Here is a 17043-nt window from a genome sequence, read left to right as displayed (position 1 = left end):
TTATTATCCCTCTATATTCTGACCTCATTCACGCCGCTCGCCGGAGTTTTTGTCTCTTTTTCCTTGCTCATCTTCCGGACAGTATTTGATCCTTGATCAGCATTCCAATTGCACGACTAGAAACACCGCGCTGTCCGATCCCGATCCCTCCGTTGCTCACCACCTGCACAGACAGCGTAACATAGATCCCTTGCTCTTATCGACCCCAACATCAGCATTCTCACTCTCGCTCTTCTAACCTTGCCTCGCTCTTCTAACCTTGCCTCGCTCTTCTAACCTTGCCTCGCTCCCTTGAACACCGCCAACCAGTACAGTGATCGCACATTTGCAATCATGAATGTCAACAAGAAACTCGATCGTTTCAAACAATGGGCAGGAGAGCGGATGGGTGGGGAAGTCAAGACCAATGTGTCCGACGACTTCAAGGCCATGGAGGTCGAGATGGGCCTTCGTCAAGAGGGTATGTAGCATAATCTTGCCCAGCAATTGAAAGCGAGGCGGGCGCTAACCGTTACGCTCCGCAGGTCTCGAGAAAATGCAGCGGTCAATGAATGCCTATATCAAAGCCATCTCCAAACGGTCCGAGGTGGAGGGTAAAGAGAAAACACTTCCGATCGCCTACATGGGCGGGACCATGATTTCTCATGGCGAAGACTTTGAGTCGGATTCAGAATATGGACAGTGTCTCAACAGTGGGTGTACCCATGTTACAAGAATATTCCTATATGCTGACATTCTAAGTGTTTGGCCGAACACAAGAACGATTGGCTCGCACGCAGGAAACCTACATCACGAACGCTACCACTTCCTGGCTGGAGTCGCTCGAAAGGTCTCTGGTCCAACTGAAAGAATACCAGGCCGCCCGCAAACGACTTGAGACACGCAGACTGGCTTATGATACATCGCTTGCCAAAATGCAGAAGGCCAAGAAGGAAGACTTCCGCGTTGAGGAGGAACTGCGAACTCAGAAGGCTAAATATGAAGAATCGGCGGACGATGTTCAGCGCAGAATGGAAGAAATTCGCGAATCAGACCCTGAGAGCGTGGCTGATCTCGCAGCATTTCTTGACGCCGAATTGGCATATCATGATCAATGTAGAGAAGCACTGTTGCAACTAAAGAGCCAGTGGCCCGCTAGGTACGTATTTCCTCCTTCAAACCTGAGGTTGGATCTAACTTGGCGCAGAGCACAGATGTCGAATCGAAGTATCCGTCCCAATCCGCGATCAAGATCAAACACTGTCCGGTCATACACCCAGACTGTTGAGCCAGCAGAGGAAACACCAACCGTCGTGGAGGTTCGCCCGACCATCAAGTCGAACCGGAGTGGCCGTTTTGCGGACCAACCAACTTCTGAATACTCTCCAGCGCGCCCAAATTACGCCAGAGCCACTACATTCAACGACTCCCCCACAGCTAGGGACCTGTCGCCTGCTACAAGGCCTGGGATTGCGCGAGTTCCCAGCGATTCTTTGATGATTCGGACAGCCCGATCGCAGCTACGAAGCGTGGATGAACAGGATGTCTTTGCAGATGAGTCCGGGTCTTACACAAACAGTGGCTCCGACCGCGGCTACGGAGAACAATCCGTATCTCCTGCGACTTCACATGGCAGTGAATCAGTGACCCTCCTGGGTGGAAAAAAGAGTGCTGTACCGCCTCCCCCTCCTCCATCACGCTCGAAAAAACCACCTCCTCCACCTGTACCAGCAAAGAGAACTATTCTCACTTGAACTATCGTTGTGCAAAGGCAATCACAAAGGCCTTTTGGATTTGTTAGACGGGAGTTTGGCGCTGGTTTAGGGGGCTAAGGCGGGACTCCTTTGTGAAGCGAGAGACTACTAGAACCAGATCAATTGAAAATGCATTGAAGCGGCGCTGTATGGCATATACACTGACTGAATTTGCGAGCATATCAATCATGACAATTCTCTCCTTGATACCACACTGAGACTCTGCGCCTTTCACAAATGTTCCTAAAATGAGTGGAGCACCCATTGACCCTTGCCACCTGAAAAAGTTCCCCCCTATGCTATCACGTGATTGAATGTCACGTGAATTATCGAGCGACCTAAGATTTGCCGCATGCTTGGCAAACTACTGCTCGCAGAACCTCGTTTGGGGGTCACATCTGTTCTCCGTTGCGCTCCCCCCAAGACGTGAAAGGCCCCTCGGCCGGGAAAATCATCAATCAACGCGTCGCATCCATCTCTTTTCATCTCAACTGAACTCTGGCAACTCGCAGCATCGCTTGAGGAGTGCGCCCAAACCCGGTTGCCGACTCTTCGTCCCCTCTTTAATCAGGCATCCTCACCTCAACCGCCCAACCTCGCCTCACCTAGGACTGGTACAACAACAAGTCCCTACCATCTGCCATCTGCGCCACGTTCATCCCCCTTCGCGAGGCTGCGCCAGTCCTGTGCCCTCCTAGAACACCGACAGCAACAGCACTGATCTTGATTAGATGCTCAGATAAGCCTTTACGACGTCCGCCTTGAGCTGCAGCTGCCTAGCGTTGCAGTATTCCTGGCCCGACTGAGAAGTCACCATGACTTCTGTTCAGTCCGCACCTGCGATGCAGGCCAATGTTCCCTCGCTCCCACCCAACCTCTCCCAAGCCCAAGTGCAGGAAGTTTATCAAGTATGTAACCTTTGCATATCACGCCTTTGGAGCCCTCAAATAACCCTTTTCCCGCAATCGACTGCTAACATCAGCAATAGAAATTCCAGCGCATGAAAGCCCAAAATGTCCCCGAAACCGACCCCGAGTACCTAAAGGCATATCGGTTTCTCACTGCCGTCCAGCAGCAGCAGAACTTCCGAAAACTACAGGCTCAAAAGCAAGCACAACTCCAGGCTCAACAACTGCAGGCTGCCCAAAAAGCCCAACACCAGCCACAAGCGCAATTGGGTCAACATTCTGGACTACAGGCTAATGGCAGTGCTAACCCTCCAGCAACAAATGGAAGTAGCAATGGTCAACAAGATCCAGCAGGTCCGGTGGTCAACGGGGCAACTTCTTCCACGCCGAGCTCAACCTCCGGACCCAACTCAGTACAAGCTGGAGCACAGGCACAACGTGTTCCTGCTCAGGCGAACGGCAGCTTCACGGCAGAACAGCTGAATCTATTGAGAACCCAGATTTTCGCATTCAAGACTCTGTCCAAGAATCAGCCTTTACACCCCAGGATACAGCAGCAACTATTCCCATCCCTCAAACAGCAAGCTGCCACGCCTACGGAGAGTATTCCCCCCGGGGATAAGGTCGCGGAGGGTACTGTCGAAGTGAAGGAGGACGGTGGTTCGACCGAAATTGCTCGAGCCAAATCGTTCTTCGACACCTATCAGTCGCCTTACGAAATTCTCTTGAAGGCGATCAGCTTCTCAGACCATTCACAACGTCCCAAGCGCCAGAAAATCCCAAGCATAATGCCTATTGGCCTTGACACTGATCAAGTGCGAGAGGAGCAAGAACGGTTACTGTACAACCGCATCCAAGCTCGAAAGTCTGAATTGGCAGCACTGCCTGTCAACATCGCGTCTTGGGATACCAGTAAATCCCTTGAACCCACTGCCGACGACTCTCTCAAGCTTAAAGCGTTAATCGAGTACAAGAAGTTATGTTTGCTTCAGAAGCAACGAGATTTTCGCCGCGAAATTCAGCAAGAGCTTTTCTACTACGATAACCTAGCAATGACAGCGAATCGATCAATGCATCGCCGGATGAAGAAGCAATCACTTCGCGAAGCTCGCATCACCGAGAAACTCGAGAAACAGCAACGCGATGCCAGAGAGAACAAGGAGAAGACTCGGCAAACAAACCATCTGCAGTCCATTGTCGCGCACGCCCAGGATGTCAAGAGCAATGCCATCAGTCAACGCTCGCGTATTCAGAAGCTTGGCCGGATGATGGTCACTCATCACCAACATATGGAGCGTGAAGAACAGAAGCGAATCGAACGGACTGCAAAGCAACGTTTGCAGGCACTGAAGGCAAACGATGAAGAGACATACCTGAAGCTTCTTGGTCAGGCGAAAGATTCTCGCATTACACATCTTCTCAAGCAGACCGACGGTTTCCTGAAACAGCTTGCTGCCTCTGTCAGACAACAGCAACGGAGCGCAGCAGAGAAATGGGGCGAAGACAAGTACACGGACGAGGAGGATGAAGAAGAGGGTGACTCAGAAGACGAAGGCCGTGGTAAAGTGGATTACTATGCCGTTGCCCATCGAATCAAGGAAGAAGTCAACGTCCAACCCTCAATCCTGGTGGGAGGTACTTTGAAAGAGTACCAGCTCAAAGGTCTTCAGTGGATGATTTCACTGTTCAACAACAACCTGAACGGTATCTTGGCCGACGAGATGGGTCTGGGAAAGACCATCCAGACCATCAGTTTGATCACCTATCTGATCGAGAAAAAGCGCCAGTTAGGTCCGTTCTTGGTCATTGTTCCCCTCAGCACACTCACCAATTGGAATCTGGAGTTTGAGAAGTGGGCACCCTCTGTCAGTCGCATCGTTTACAAGGGCCCGCCAAATAGCAGGAAGCAGCAGCAGATGAGGATCCGACAGGGTAATTTTCAAGTCCTCCTCACGACATACGAATATATCATCAAAGACCGCCCCATTTTGAGTAAGATCAAATGGGTACACATGATCGTTGATGAAGGTCATCGCATGAAGAATGCCCAGTCAAAATTAAGCAGTACCATCACTCAGTATTACACCACGAGATATCGGTTGATCTTGACCGGTACTCCCCTACAAAACAACCTGCCTGAACTGTGGGCGCTTCTCAACTTCGTGCTGCCTACAATCTTCAAATCAGTCAAATCCTTTGACGAGTGGTTCAATACTCCTTTTGCCAACACTGGTGGACAAGACAAGATGGAGTTGAGCGAGGAAGAGCAGCTCCTGATTATTCGTCGTCTGCATAAGGTTCTGCGGCCTTTCCTGCTCCGTCGTCTCAAGAAAGACGTGGAGAAGGATCTTCCTGACAAGCAAGAGCGGGTCGTCAAATGTCGCTTCTCAGCACTCCAGACCAAGCTTTATATGCAATTGATGACGCACAACCGCCTGGCTGTGGCTGACGGCAAAGGTGGCAAGACCAGCATGCGCGGTCTCAGCAACATGTTGATGCAGCTGAGAAAACTGTGTAATCACCCTTATGTCTTTGAGCCTGTGGAAGACCAAATGAATCCTGGCAGGGGAACGAATGACTCGATCTGGAGAACAGCTGGTAAATTTGAGCTTCTCGACAGAGTCCTGCCCAAGTTCCGTGCTACTGGTCATCGTGTGTTGATGTTTTTCCAGATGACTCAGATCATGAACATCATGGAGGACTTCTTGCGGTACCGTGGCATACAATATCTTCGACTTGACGGCGCCACCAAGGCTGAAGATCGATCTGAGCTATTGCGGGTTTTCAACGAGCCTGGATCACCATACTTCTGCTTTCTGCTTTCAACCCGAGCAGGTGGCTTAGGTTTGAATCTTCAAACAGCAGATACTGTCATTATCTACGATTCAGATTGGAACCCTCACCAGGACTTACAAGCTCAGGACCGTGCTCACCGTATCGGACAGAAGAACGAAGTGCGCATTCTCCGACTCATCAGCTCCAATTCGGTGGAGGAGAAGATTCTGGAGCGAGCTCAATTCAAGCTTGACATGGACGGCAAGGTCATTCAGGCGGGTAAATTTGACAACAAATCCACCAACGAGGAGCGGGAGGCTTTCCTAAAGACTTTGCTCGAGGCCGCCGAAGCGGCCGAACAAGTTGGGGATTCAGAGGAGATGGACGACGATGACCTGAATGAGATTATGGCTCGTACAGAGGATGAACTGGTCTTGTTCAAGAAGATGGATAAGGAGCGTGAAGAGACCGATCAGTATGGACCCGGCCGACCGCTTGCACGCTTGATGGAAGAAAGTGAGCTTCCCGACATCTACGTGGCTGAAGACAATCCGGTTCAAGAAGAGACAGAGGAATATACTGGTCGCGGCGCCCGTGTCAAAACTCAGGTCAAATATGACGACGGTCTCACCGAAGAACAATGGCTTGCCGCTGTTGACGATTCGGACGATTCGATTGGTGAGGCAGCCAAACGCAAACAGGCCCGAATTGAAAAGAGACGGACCAACAAGCTCAAACGTGAGCGAGAAGCCGCTGGCGTCACCTCGTCGCCTGAACCGGAACAAGAGAGTTCTGAGGAGGAGCCGCCCCCAAAGAAAAAAGGCCCTGGACGGAAATCGGCGGGGCAGAAGAGGAAGGCCGAGGAGATTGAGGATGAAATACCAGCGACGAAACGCAAGAGGGGAAAGCAACCCAACAAAGCGGCCATCGACACGTTGACTAGTTCGGAGCGATCCGCCCTACAGAAAGCTCTCAAGGCTGTGTTTGCGTCTATCAAGGCTCTTGAGGTGCCAGACTCGGATTCAGAACAACAGTCGGAAGACGAGAGCGATGACGAACCCCCCACAAGATTGATCATCGGACCGTTCCTGGAGCTGCCGCCGAAGAAAGTGTACCCGGATTATTACAATTACATCACGGAACCCATTGCCATGGACATGATTGAGAAACGGATCAACAGTCACCAATATACCAGCCTCAGAGATTTCCAAAACGACATAGCGCTCCTGGCAAAGAACGCAAAGACGTACAATGAGGACGGGAGCATGCTGTACAACGATGCAATTGCTATCGAGGTAAGGGTTGCATCACCTTTTTCAATTGGAATTTGTTACTAACAATCTGTGATAGAACCACTGCAATGAGATGGTAGCCAAGCAAATTGCAGACAATCCCATCCTTGGGGATAGGGGCCTTGACGGCGACTCGACAGCCCCAGGTTCGAGCGCCGGGACACCCCGAGGATCTGTGGCACCAGCTGGCGGGACAAAGTTGAGATTGACATTGGGTTCTGGCAGTAATGGAGTCGCAACGAACGGCACCACAAGCGGGGCAGCCAGCGGAGCAGAATGATAGATGGATGTCTTATTGTACCATAATGAGATCAACTGAAGACGAGAAAAGAGGTCATGGGGGTTCGGATGATTTCAGGGCTTGCATCCGAGGAAGGGGAAGTGGCAGGATAATCCAGTCTATGGTTTGAAACAGCAGGGAGGGCATTGGATGGTCATGAATTTGCATGGCTTGGGAATAGTTTTGGAGGGAGAGGCATTCGTTTACTCTAGAGATTCGATTCTGGGGTGCTCCGTATAGCTGTGAGATTACTACTCTTGCTTGTACAATGAGATCTTTAAGCTGTCTTTTCTGTTATACCGCCTCGAGTACGAGGTACCTCGTATGCGTCAGGGAATCACAGGAAGTCGTTTAGGGAGGCGTTCAGGGAGGGCGTTCAGGGAGGCGTCGTGGGGTGCAAAAAAGGGGGAAATCGTCGTCCCCAAAGAGACGGCTGAATGAACAGGTGGACATCCCGCCAATGATAGAGTGGGAGAAGCGAGTGGGAACCACGAGTACATATCGATTGCAGGCAGGAAGAGGAAGTCGATCCAAAGTCTCTCTGTCTTCCTGCAACTCGATCCAGAGTAAAGAGGGTACACGACTCCAACTCCGACAACGCCAAACTACCTTTGGTACTCAACATCTCGCACCCACCTACGCTGCGTTCCCAACCACATCCTCACGCAGGCTGCGCAGGCTGCGCTTCTCATCTCTTTGTAATATTCTCGTCCATTCTTGATCTGTTGTCATCGCACCTCCTACCGCTCATCCTCGTCCTCCCGACTGCGCTCTCTCGCGAATGATACCTAGTTCGATCTCTGCGCCAACATGGCGTCAACCCTCGTGGGCGCGACGTTGAATATTCTCCGTAACGCAAACCTGACCTTCTCCACGAGACCATCACACTGACTCTCGCGACACAGGCCGCCAGGTTGAAGACGTCGATCCAGACGGTACGCTGTCACGCGCCATATTGCCCACGATGCGCTTCCGATTCATTCGCTAATTGATCCTCGAGACAGACCCTCCCGAAGCTGGCCAGAAAGAGATCTTCTCATCATGGGCCCTCTTTATTCTGATCATGCTGCTGATTGCAGCGCTGTTTACGAGTTACATCCTACAGCAGAAGAGAATACAAGCTGTCCATGAGACCGTCATATCTATATTTGCTGGTACTCGTCAATTGCTGGATACAACCGTACGCCGCTAACTGCGGTATTCAGGCATGGTCGTGGGACTGGTCATACGCATCACACCTGGCACTGCGATACAAGACACTGTCAGTTTCGACTACCAATTCTTCTTCAACCTCCTTCTGCCGCCCATCATTCTCGCCTCCGGTTACGAATTACATCAGGTAAGGAAGGGGGTTTCTGGCAAAGAGACTGGATCTGCTCCCACACCGGATATCAACTAATGGAGCATAGGCAAACTTCTTCCGCAATATTGGCACGATCCTGACCTTTGCATTCGCTGGGACCTTTATCTCCGCCGTGTCCTTGGGCCTGATACTTTGGCTGTGGACGCGAATCCCTTTTGACGGCCTGACCATCACCTGGGTCGAGGCCATCTCGGTCGGCGCAACCCTGTCCGCTACCGATCCTGTCACTATCCTCGCCATCTTCAACTTATACAAGGTCGAACCGAAACTGTACACGGTCATCTTTGGCGAGTCCATACTCAACGATGCCATTGCCATCGTCTTATTCGAGACTGCCCAGCGATACAGGGAAGGGGCTTCCGGGAACTTGAACATTATTAGCCTGTTCGAGGCTATCGGCATCTTCTTACTTGTCTTCTTTACGAGCTTGGTGATTGGGGTGGTGGTGGGCATCGGAACAGCACTCGCTTTGAAGTATACGCTCGTCCGCAGATTCCCAAAGATTGAGAGCTGTCTCATAGTTCTGATTGCATATGCAAGCTACTTTTTCTCCAACGGTGTTCACATGTCAGGTATGTACCATTCCCCAACTCTGTGTCTCTTGCAGAACGCTGAAACATTCGTTTACCAGGCATTGTGTCGCTCTTATTCTGCGGAATCACCCTGAAACATTACGCATACTACAACATGTCCCGAAGAACTCAACTTACCACGAAATTCTTCTTTCAGATCACTGCTCAGCTGTCGGAGAACTTCATTTTCATATATCTGGGACTCACGCTATTTACCGAGACCGATCTAGTTTTCAAACCACTGTTCATCCTCGTTACAGTCGTCGGCATCTGTGGCGCACGGTGGTTGGCTGTGTTCCCGCTTTCAAAAGCTATCAACTATATCATTCGACTTCGAGCTAAACGCCGTGGCCGCGACGTGGCGGAGGAACTTCCATGGCATTATCAAGTCATGTTGTTCTGGGCTGGCCTGCGGGGGGCCGTCGGTGTCGCCCTGGCCGCGGGACTACAGGGTAATGAGGGTCCCGCACTCCGCGCCACTGTCCTTGTCGTGGTGGTGTTGACGGTCATTATTTTCGGCGGCACAACGGCACGGATGCTGGAGATTCTGGGCATCCGCACAGGCGTGGTCGAGGAGATTGACTCGGACGACGAATTCGATATTGAGACGGCCAATGGCGGTACATACTACAAGCGATCCGGGACTGGTTTCGGCCACAACCCGCGACCCTCGGCGATCGGTCTTGACTACGTCGGCAACGGTCGTGAAACAAAAGCCAATGGCTCGGCGTCACACGCTCGAAACGACAGAGGGTACAGCAGTAGCAACGGCCGGTCTCCTCCACTTCATCCTGGAGGCCAGCGCAAAAACTCTGCCATCTCCCAACGTGATCGTGATCTCGTCGCCCAGCAAGGGAAATTACTGTCTGGCCACGGCAGCACCAGCGGGTCAACATCCGATGACGACGAAGATGCTGCTGCCGAGCTCGACCTACCACCCGCCGCACCACGAAGAAAACAGTCTCCTCTATCGCTCCCACCAGGAGCTCACGATACACGGGTACGGTCTGCGCCTGATATTATTCTCAACAACGGAGATGGTGATTCCCTAGGGGTTGACCAAGGAGACATGGGCACAGCTGCTACCCAACCTGAAAGAGCGTCGACGCCGCTAGTGGGAGCAAGTAGCTCGATAAGGAACCTATTGAGGGGGGCAACGGCGGACCACACTGCTTGGTTCCGCCAGTTGGATGAGGATTTTATCAAGCCACATCTGTTGTTGGACCAGCATCAGGGTCAGGGCAAGGGCCCACCTCCTTCATGAGCACAGCACAACACAATTTTCTATTCTGGAGGACGCCTTTCGAGGGTGCAGGAAATTAGGAGGGGCTTATTCGTTGCATTAGGGCGCCAGGTGCTTGTCAAAAGTGATTTCTGAGATGACATGATAGTGGATTAAAGGGATTTTTGACGATCATGGCCATGAGTACATATCTCAGGGACTGCGAGGAAATAGAATGGATGAGACTGTACCTTTCTCTAGAGACATGGAGATTATAGTATGAAATCCTTAAACTATCCCTATAACTTATCATAGTACCCTATATATCATTTAGACCATTCACGTGAGATATAATAAACTAGTCCCAATTAGGTTGGGCACACAGTGTTTTATTACAAGTACTAGTAGAATAATTAAGGAGTTTTGACACATAACACACCGATCATTGCTAAATGGAATTATTATAGCCCTATTGGATAATCTTTTGGGTCACCTTGTACTAGCACTAATAGTACTAATAGGGTATTTACACAGAATATTTACAGTCTACTTTTACTTCACTTTCACGGCTTTGCTCTTCAGATAGGCTGCAGTCACAACAATGGTTGAAACATGGTCCTGGGGCCTTGTCGCGTTATGTGCAGTTCTCAGGAGCTGGTCTGCGGATCCAAAGGCAACAAGGGGTGGAAAGGGTTTGAGCATGCTGGGCATCAGGTGACTAGTGAACATATCACCACAAGTAAAAGTAAAGGATCTGGACTGACCGTGTACAGTGCAGGTTCGTGGGAGGTATGAAGCGAATGTGTACAATACAGTGCATTCTCACTGGAGAGCCAATCCTGCTGTCACACATCTTTGCCTCTTTCATAAGTGTAAATGTGATCGTGATCGCGTCATGGCCATGTAGCCCGACATGGCCCTTCTCCCATGACTTAAACCTCGATGATATCGACGCTGGACCAATGATCAAGCAGAGAAGGAACTGATGTAGTACTGGCGTAGGGTCAGCATCTGGTTCGTAAGACAAATGACCCCAACTCACCGTGAGACAGGGATCTCCCTCGTCGCCGTTTTCGTCCGCCGGCAGGTACACATATAGAACCAAAGCCCCTTCATTGATGAAACATGCAATGACCTTGGTACAGACTCGACCGACACTGAGAACCCTGGACCAGTCCTTGGCATCGATCCGAACCCTGGACCACCCCGCCTCATTCTCCCCGTTCGGGCCACCGAGCTCCTTCATTCTGGTCGTGGGGTGATCTGTCAAGTCTGGAAAATGTTCCGGATCAAGCTGGGGATGGGCCAGTCCCGTCCATCGACTTGAGATGCTGAGAGCGTCGGTTTTGATCGAGACCTTGAGCGAGCCATGCATGTTGGCACTGAGTTCCAGCCGAGGACTGGTGCCCGCAGACCCCTTGGTTGTGGCGAGTGCCAATCGTGTGAAACGTTCGGAGATTGTCTTGATCTGAACCAGAGGAGGAAGATAGATGTTCACGTCTGGTTCCGGCGTTCGGGGTTGATGGAGGCTCTCGACCACCGTCGGCGCCAGGACTTTGACAGGGATGTCTTGAGTGATGATCGTCTCTCGTTCACCGGAGCCACTACTATGGGGTTCGTGAAACGATAGATCATCGACCTCATCAGAGTCGAACTCTCCAGCACCGCCCTGGCCCCCGACTGTTGTAGGACGGGCCACGACATTGTTGCCGCTGCTAAAGGAGTTGGTCACAATCGTCAACGAAAGTATGGGGACGTTGTCCTTCTTGGTCAGCCTGATCTGTGTAGAAGTCGCCCCAAGCGCCGACCGGAGAGCTCGCGAAAGGGCTTGGATGGGGACTTCCAGGTTGATGGTGTTCTTTGGTGACGCAGATTGGAGGACGTATGTCTCGAAGATCATCTCGGGCCTCAAGACGGACCAGACTTGGCTCCCTTTGTCGGGGATGATGGTAAACTGAACCCCATCGTCGTCAAGCCGGCACCAGGCAATCTGGCCCAGAGAGGCCAGCGAGGCGCAGAATTCTGAAAAGCTGTTAATTGGATTGAAGCGAGGCGAGGTGGGTGTGGAGGCCTCCTACTTGCGAGTAGATTCACATTTTTGATCTGGCTCTTGAAGCGCATTGCATTGTTCCTGGGACGAGCAGATCGGCGCTTTGCAGGAGAGGGGCAGTGAGGTGAGGGATGGAGGCACTCGTATGGTGTAGGGAGATTCGTTGAATGTTTAGCAGCGATGAATGGGTTTAGCCTGAAGAACCTGCGAGAGAACATCAGCCACGGTTCCACGCGCCCCAAGACAACGGAAAAGGCGCGTCGTTCCGGGTACGCGAATTGGCGAGCTGGATACTCATCTCGCCTATCTGCAAGACGGCCATACCCGGCATGAACACCATCAACACACACCCACAGAGACGAATACCTACTAATAGGTAGACAAGGGGACCAGGGAACCAGGGGGATTTTCCTGGGGGAAGCTTTGTGGGTGGCGTGTGGGAACTTGTTACATACAACAAAACCATTCAGCATCAACATCCTTTTCTATTTCCTGATCGTCCTGTTATGATTGCATCCTCTTAAGCACCCCTGCTCTGTCGCTCCTTTGACCCTTTTTGCACGAAGTACCGCCAGCGCAGTGCCACCAATCATCCTCAAACATTGTCTCGAATGTCCTCGCACTACCGCCACTCGTGAGCGCTGGGCAGCAGCCTTTCCAGCATGCTGCTATTTTGCTTCTACAGAGGCTGGAACTCTTTGAGAAAGAAGCAAGAGTGCTTGCCTGGCAAGATAGACTGAGGGCATACTTTGATGGAGAAAATGGCACCCAAAACTCCCACAGCGCTGCAGTTCCCTCGCTTAGACCCTCCCTCACCATCTCGCTCTCCCTCTCGGTCCCCTCGACGCAGAGCTCAATTCGCCATTCGAGAGCTCGACCCGCTCCTTGGAAACTTGACGCCGGACTCGACGCTGAGAGCACTACAGGCCACAGAAACCATTTCCGGCGGGGCTGCGCAAGAAGATGCTTTGACAACGAGCATTGCGGATGCAACCCCCGCCGAGCGAGAAATCGGGATAAGAGCCGCTTTCGCCGCTCAGAAACTGCGGGAATGGAAGAATGAATTGTCACAATGGACGTGGCCAGGCAAGAAAGAGAGGGGATTTGGTCTGGGATTTGTGCCTCCGTCAAATTCAAGCGGCAAGGCTGAAGATTACCGTGGCTGTTTGCCTGCGTCTGTGGCGGAGGACTACGAGGGGAGGATCGAGGAGATTAGGGACGACCTGGACAGTTTGGGCATTGACGAGATCAAGGACCATGTGCTTGAAGCTCATCTGCCAGCATCGAGTCCGACAACGTCGTCTCGACCCGTGGGTCCACGCTCCAGCTACGGAAGGATGCGCGATTTCACTGCCCTGATCACTGCGACGGTGATCCAAGCACTCCCAGACCTTGCCAAGGTGAATATGCTGCTGGACACCTGGGATGTGCGGCTAAGAGTATTGAGAGACCTCCCGAGATTCCTCGATGTTATGCACTCCACCCAATCCGAGATCAAGCAAGCATTTAAAGAGATCAGAACACCAGATTCCGCCCAAACGCTGACTGACTCGTCTTTGGACGAGAGGAAAATGACGTTGGGTGGACGGGTGTCGGACATGGGGCGTCGCATCGATCGATTTCTGGATATGCTTGAAGGGCGTGAGGATTCTCTGCCACAGGCCTGGATCGATACCCTCGAGAAGATCGAGCTCGACTATGCCACCTGGGCGGTCGAAGCAGACCACGTTGTGCTCAGAAACAAGCTCGCCTCAAAATCTAGCAGAGACACGGGGACGAAAAATATTGCTGGAAGCCCAGCACCTCCGGAATCCTCACACCAAGGAAGTCCATTGCCAGAACCAGACGAGCTGTTAGAGGTCGCCCAACCTCCTACCACGACCCACAACCTACCTGAAGACACAGTCCCAGATATTTTTCCACCAGACAAGGAGGCCATCAAAACCAAGTACAGACCTTCGCTGAAGCTTGACCTTTCCGACCAAAAGGGCCACAAGCGAGATGTTTCCAAAGTCTCGGTTGCTGAGTCCATGTACTCGACGTTGTCGGATATATCAAACGCAGAGATCATGGACGCCAGGACAACCAGCGTCCTTCCAAGTCCCAAGATTCATGTGGTGGAGAATCCTCTTCCGACAAGCCAGGATGAGATTGCTTGGTTTGGGTCGACGTACGCAGCTCAGCAACAGCTGGCCCTGAAGCCGCCCATGCTCCAGCGAGCGTCGACTGCCTCCATAGAGGTCTTCCCGAAAGACAAATTGAAACAAGTTGTGCTGAGACGGGCTGCCAGTTGGGACATTCTGACGCAAATGGCAGAGTCGGCAGAGAGCACTCCCTCCAAAGCACTGACACAATTGACAGGTGGTGCCGAGTCTACGGCGAAAACGCCTACAACTACAGTGGAAGTACACGAACACTTATCACCGGCGAGCGAGGCTTCGACTCCCGTGCAAACAACCCTCGAGGTCAGGTCTTTAGATCCACACTCGACGCCCGAACCACTTCTGCCCGTTTTGCCAAGGAGATCGAGCAAGCGCATCAGTACAGCCGACGGTACTCCCATCACACCAGTAGCAAGCAGGGGCCAAGAGGAAGGTTTGGGGGGAGCGCGTTCCGCCACGCTGATGGCCGAGGTGGGACAATCTCCCAGACGGCCAAAGACGAGAGAATCGCTCGACGACAGAATCCAAGACATACTCACAAGCCTCCCTACTAGAATCCGGTTGGCCAAAGATGCAGATGCTCCATCGTCATCCACCTCGTCGACACGTGCTTCAACACCCACTGCTTCGTTGACATTATCACCAGCCAAAGCTGACACGTCGAGCCGCAGAGGCAGCCTTACTGACCCCGACATCAAATTGTACCATTTGACCCGGTCCGGACAGGGTCGCGAAGCCCCTCCAGTCAAGCTCTTTGTTCGGACCGTGGGAGACGGGGATCGTGTCATGGTTCGGGTCGGTGGGGGATGGGCCGATCTTGGAGAGTACTTGCGAGAGTATAGTCTTCACCATGGGAGCCGAGCGACCATCGATGGCCGACTTGAGGTTGCCAGCTTTCCTGGAAACGGAGCCAGAGACTCTGTGGGTTCGGGTGGTGGTACGTCGGCTCCCCAAGGACGGCGAAAATCGAGATCACCCGTCATGGCCCAGACAACCTTCGAGGGCACCCCATCAGTCGAGCTCGTTAACCCCAAGACACGACCATCAGCTCAACGACATCGTTCACCTGAACGTCGTAAGAGCAGGGTTGAGGGGACATGGACACCACCTCCGGTACCACCGATCCCATCCTCGTTTACCGTCAGCTCTCCGGCGTTTCACACGCCCACTGATCACGAGAATGGTGGCGAGGCAGGCGTTGTCAACCCTGACACGACCCTGTTGAATGATCAGTCTCAACAGCCTAGTCAAAGTTCAGCAACCGTGTCCCAGCCACGGTATTCGACCATCGTCGGCCCAGGCGGTGTCACGACAACAACGATGGTGACTCCTCCTAGCACGACTACTAACTATACCCCTCTTGGCGCTGCTGGCCCTAAAATGAACGTGCGACGCGCGGCTACATACGGGACGACCCCCGCTGCGAGTAATGATGCATGGGTTCAAGGGATGGTGGGCAAAGCCCGGGCAGTGAGCGGTGGTGGTGCCAGTGCCACCATGGTACAAGGGCCTAATGGCACGACGACGACAACGACCACCACAACCACAACGTTCCTGTCGACGCCTCCCAGCCGGGGTCGTCGGTTGTCCTATTTCAGTTCCAGCCCGAGCACCAATGCGAACTCGAGCCCTGTGACCGTTTTCACCAGTCCAAGCACGAGTTCTGTTGGAAGTGATGTCAAGAGTTCACGGCGGATGAGCCTTGGTGCACGATCCAAGAGCAACCGTATGAGCCTGGGGGATATTGGGGGGATCAAGAGGGTGTTTTTGAGGAAGAAATCCGAGGGGCCGAGATAGCACTGTTCCAAGGGGAGTCCTCGCTGTCAGCTTGTGGGGAGAAGGAGTAAAAAGGGGTTTGGGGTGATTGGTGCACAGTACATGTCAGGTACAGTTCCAGGGAGGATGCCACGAGGAGGCAAGGCTTCGTCTCTCTGCTAGAGGCTTGTGGGCGTTTGGAAGCAAAAGGGGGAAGAAGCGGTGCCTTTGTAATATATACTCTGTACGTACCTATATTAATGTTATCGCGTAATACCTCAACCACCACGTTTACCAAGTAGTCGTCTCAGCGCCGACAAGGGTCTACAGAACATGGTCCATACATACTGTGTATGTAGGTAGGGTTGTACTCGGTACTGTTGTACTAGCACCCTCTCCCTTACCCCCTTTTTCCTTTTGTCTTCTGCCTCGAGATCCTCCTGGTGATAACAAATCATCTCCGCCATCGTCATGATTCACTCTGGAACATCTGACCGAGAGAATATGCGCCCAAGTACCCTAGCTTTCCTGCCTTGCCACCATGGCTACGCGGCCCTTGTACGAGGAATACTTTGTAGTATCTCGTACGTGGTACCTCGGCGGCTCGTCTCGTGCCCCCACTACCAAGAACGGAAAAAGATCCAAGGAAATCGAGTGGAGAATATACCTGTTCGGTACTGTACGGAGGACAAGTACTCATTACCTACAGTAAGTACTCGGTACAAGTAGTAGCGATGGTGCGAGGCAGGCACGAAATACTACTACTATTACTACCAGGCGTGCCAAGGTACCTGCCTTCTCAGTAGCACCGAGGCAGGTCCACGTCAGGTCCCAAACTGCACAAGGACAAGTACAAGTACAAGTGCGAGGTATTAATTATTAGTCAGTGGACCTCCTTTTTTTCCCTCTCTCTTTGTTAGCCCGAAATGCT

General features: G+C 52.3%; 5 protein-coding genes across 5 annotated transcripts; 4 read left to right on the top strand and 1 right to left on the bottom strand.

The window, feature by feature from the left end:
• Positions 1-333: 333 nt before the first annotated feature.
• Positions 334-1733, top strand: Z517_10166 (uncharacterized protein; the record flags this gene model as incomplete). Its single annotated transcript, XM_013423779.1, has 4 exons — positions 334-460; positions 525-692; positions 742-1138; positions 1187-1733. The coding sequence occupies 4 exons, from the start codon at positions 334-336 to the stop codon at positions 1731-1733; spliced, it is 1239 nt and encodes a 412-aa protein (XP_013279233.1).
• An 815-nt stretch (positions 1734-2548) lies between these two features.
• Positions 2549-6988, top strand: Z517_10165 (uncharacterized protein; the record flags this gene model as incomplete). The annotated part of the gene is made up of 3 exons (XM_013423778.1): positions 2549-2641; positions 2722-6711; positions 6767-6988. The coding sequence occupies 3 exons, from the start codon at positions 2549-2551 to the stop codon at positions 6986-6988; spliced, it is 4305 nt and encodes a 1434-aa protein (XP_013279232.1).
• An 810-nt stretch (positions 6989-7798) lies between these two features.
• Z517_10164 (sodium/hydrogen exchanger 3) lies at positions 7799-10187 on the top strand (the record flags this gene model as incomplete). The annotated part of the gene is made up of 6 exons (XM_013423777.1): positions 7799-7838; positions 7894-7923; positions 7993-8142; positions 8194-8327; positions 8398-8923; positions 8983-10187. 6 exons carry the CDS (start codon positions 7799-7801, stop codon positions 10185-10187), a joined length of 2085 nt encoding a protein of 694 aa, XP_013279231.1.
• Positions 10188-11111: 924 nt separating this feature from the next.
• Z517_10163 (uncharacterized protein) lies at positions 11112-12266 on the bottom strand (the record flags this gene model as incomplete). Its single annotated transcript, XM_013423776.1, has 3 exons — positions 11112-11138; positions 11188-12167; positions 12224-12266. The coding sequence occupies 3 exons, from the start codon at positions 12264-12266 to the stop codon at positions 11112-11114; spliced, it is 1050 nt and encodes a 349-aa protein (XP_013279230.1).
• Positions 12267-12956: 690 nt separating this feature from the next.
• Z517_10162 (uncharacterized protein) lies at positions 12957-16154 on the top strand (the record flags this gene model as incomplete). Its single annotated transcript, XM_013423775.1, has 1 exon — positions 12957-16154. The coding sequence occupies one exon, from the start codon at positions 12957-12959 to the stop codon at positions 16152-16154; it is 3198 nt and encodes a 1065-aa protein (XP_013279229.1).
• Between the last annotated feature and the right edge of the window lie 889 nt (positions 16155-17043).

The sequence above is a fragment of the Fonsecaea pedrosoi genome (assembly GCF_000835455.1).
Source record: "Fonsecaea pedrosoi CBS 271.37 unplaced genomic scaffold supercont1.7, whole genome shotgun sequence".
Classification (NCBI taxonomy): Eukaryota; Fungi; Ascomycota; class Eurotiomycetes; order Chaetothyriales; family Herpotrichiellaceae; genus Fonsecaea; species Fonsecaea pedrosoi.
Note: the sequence above shows the minus strand (reverse complement) of the source record. Positions and strands in the feature narration are given on the sequence as shown.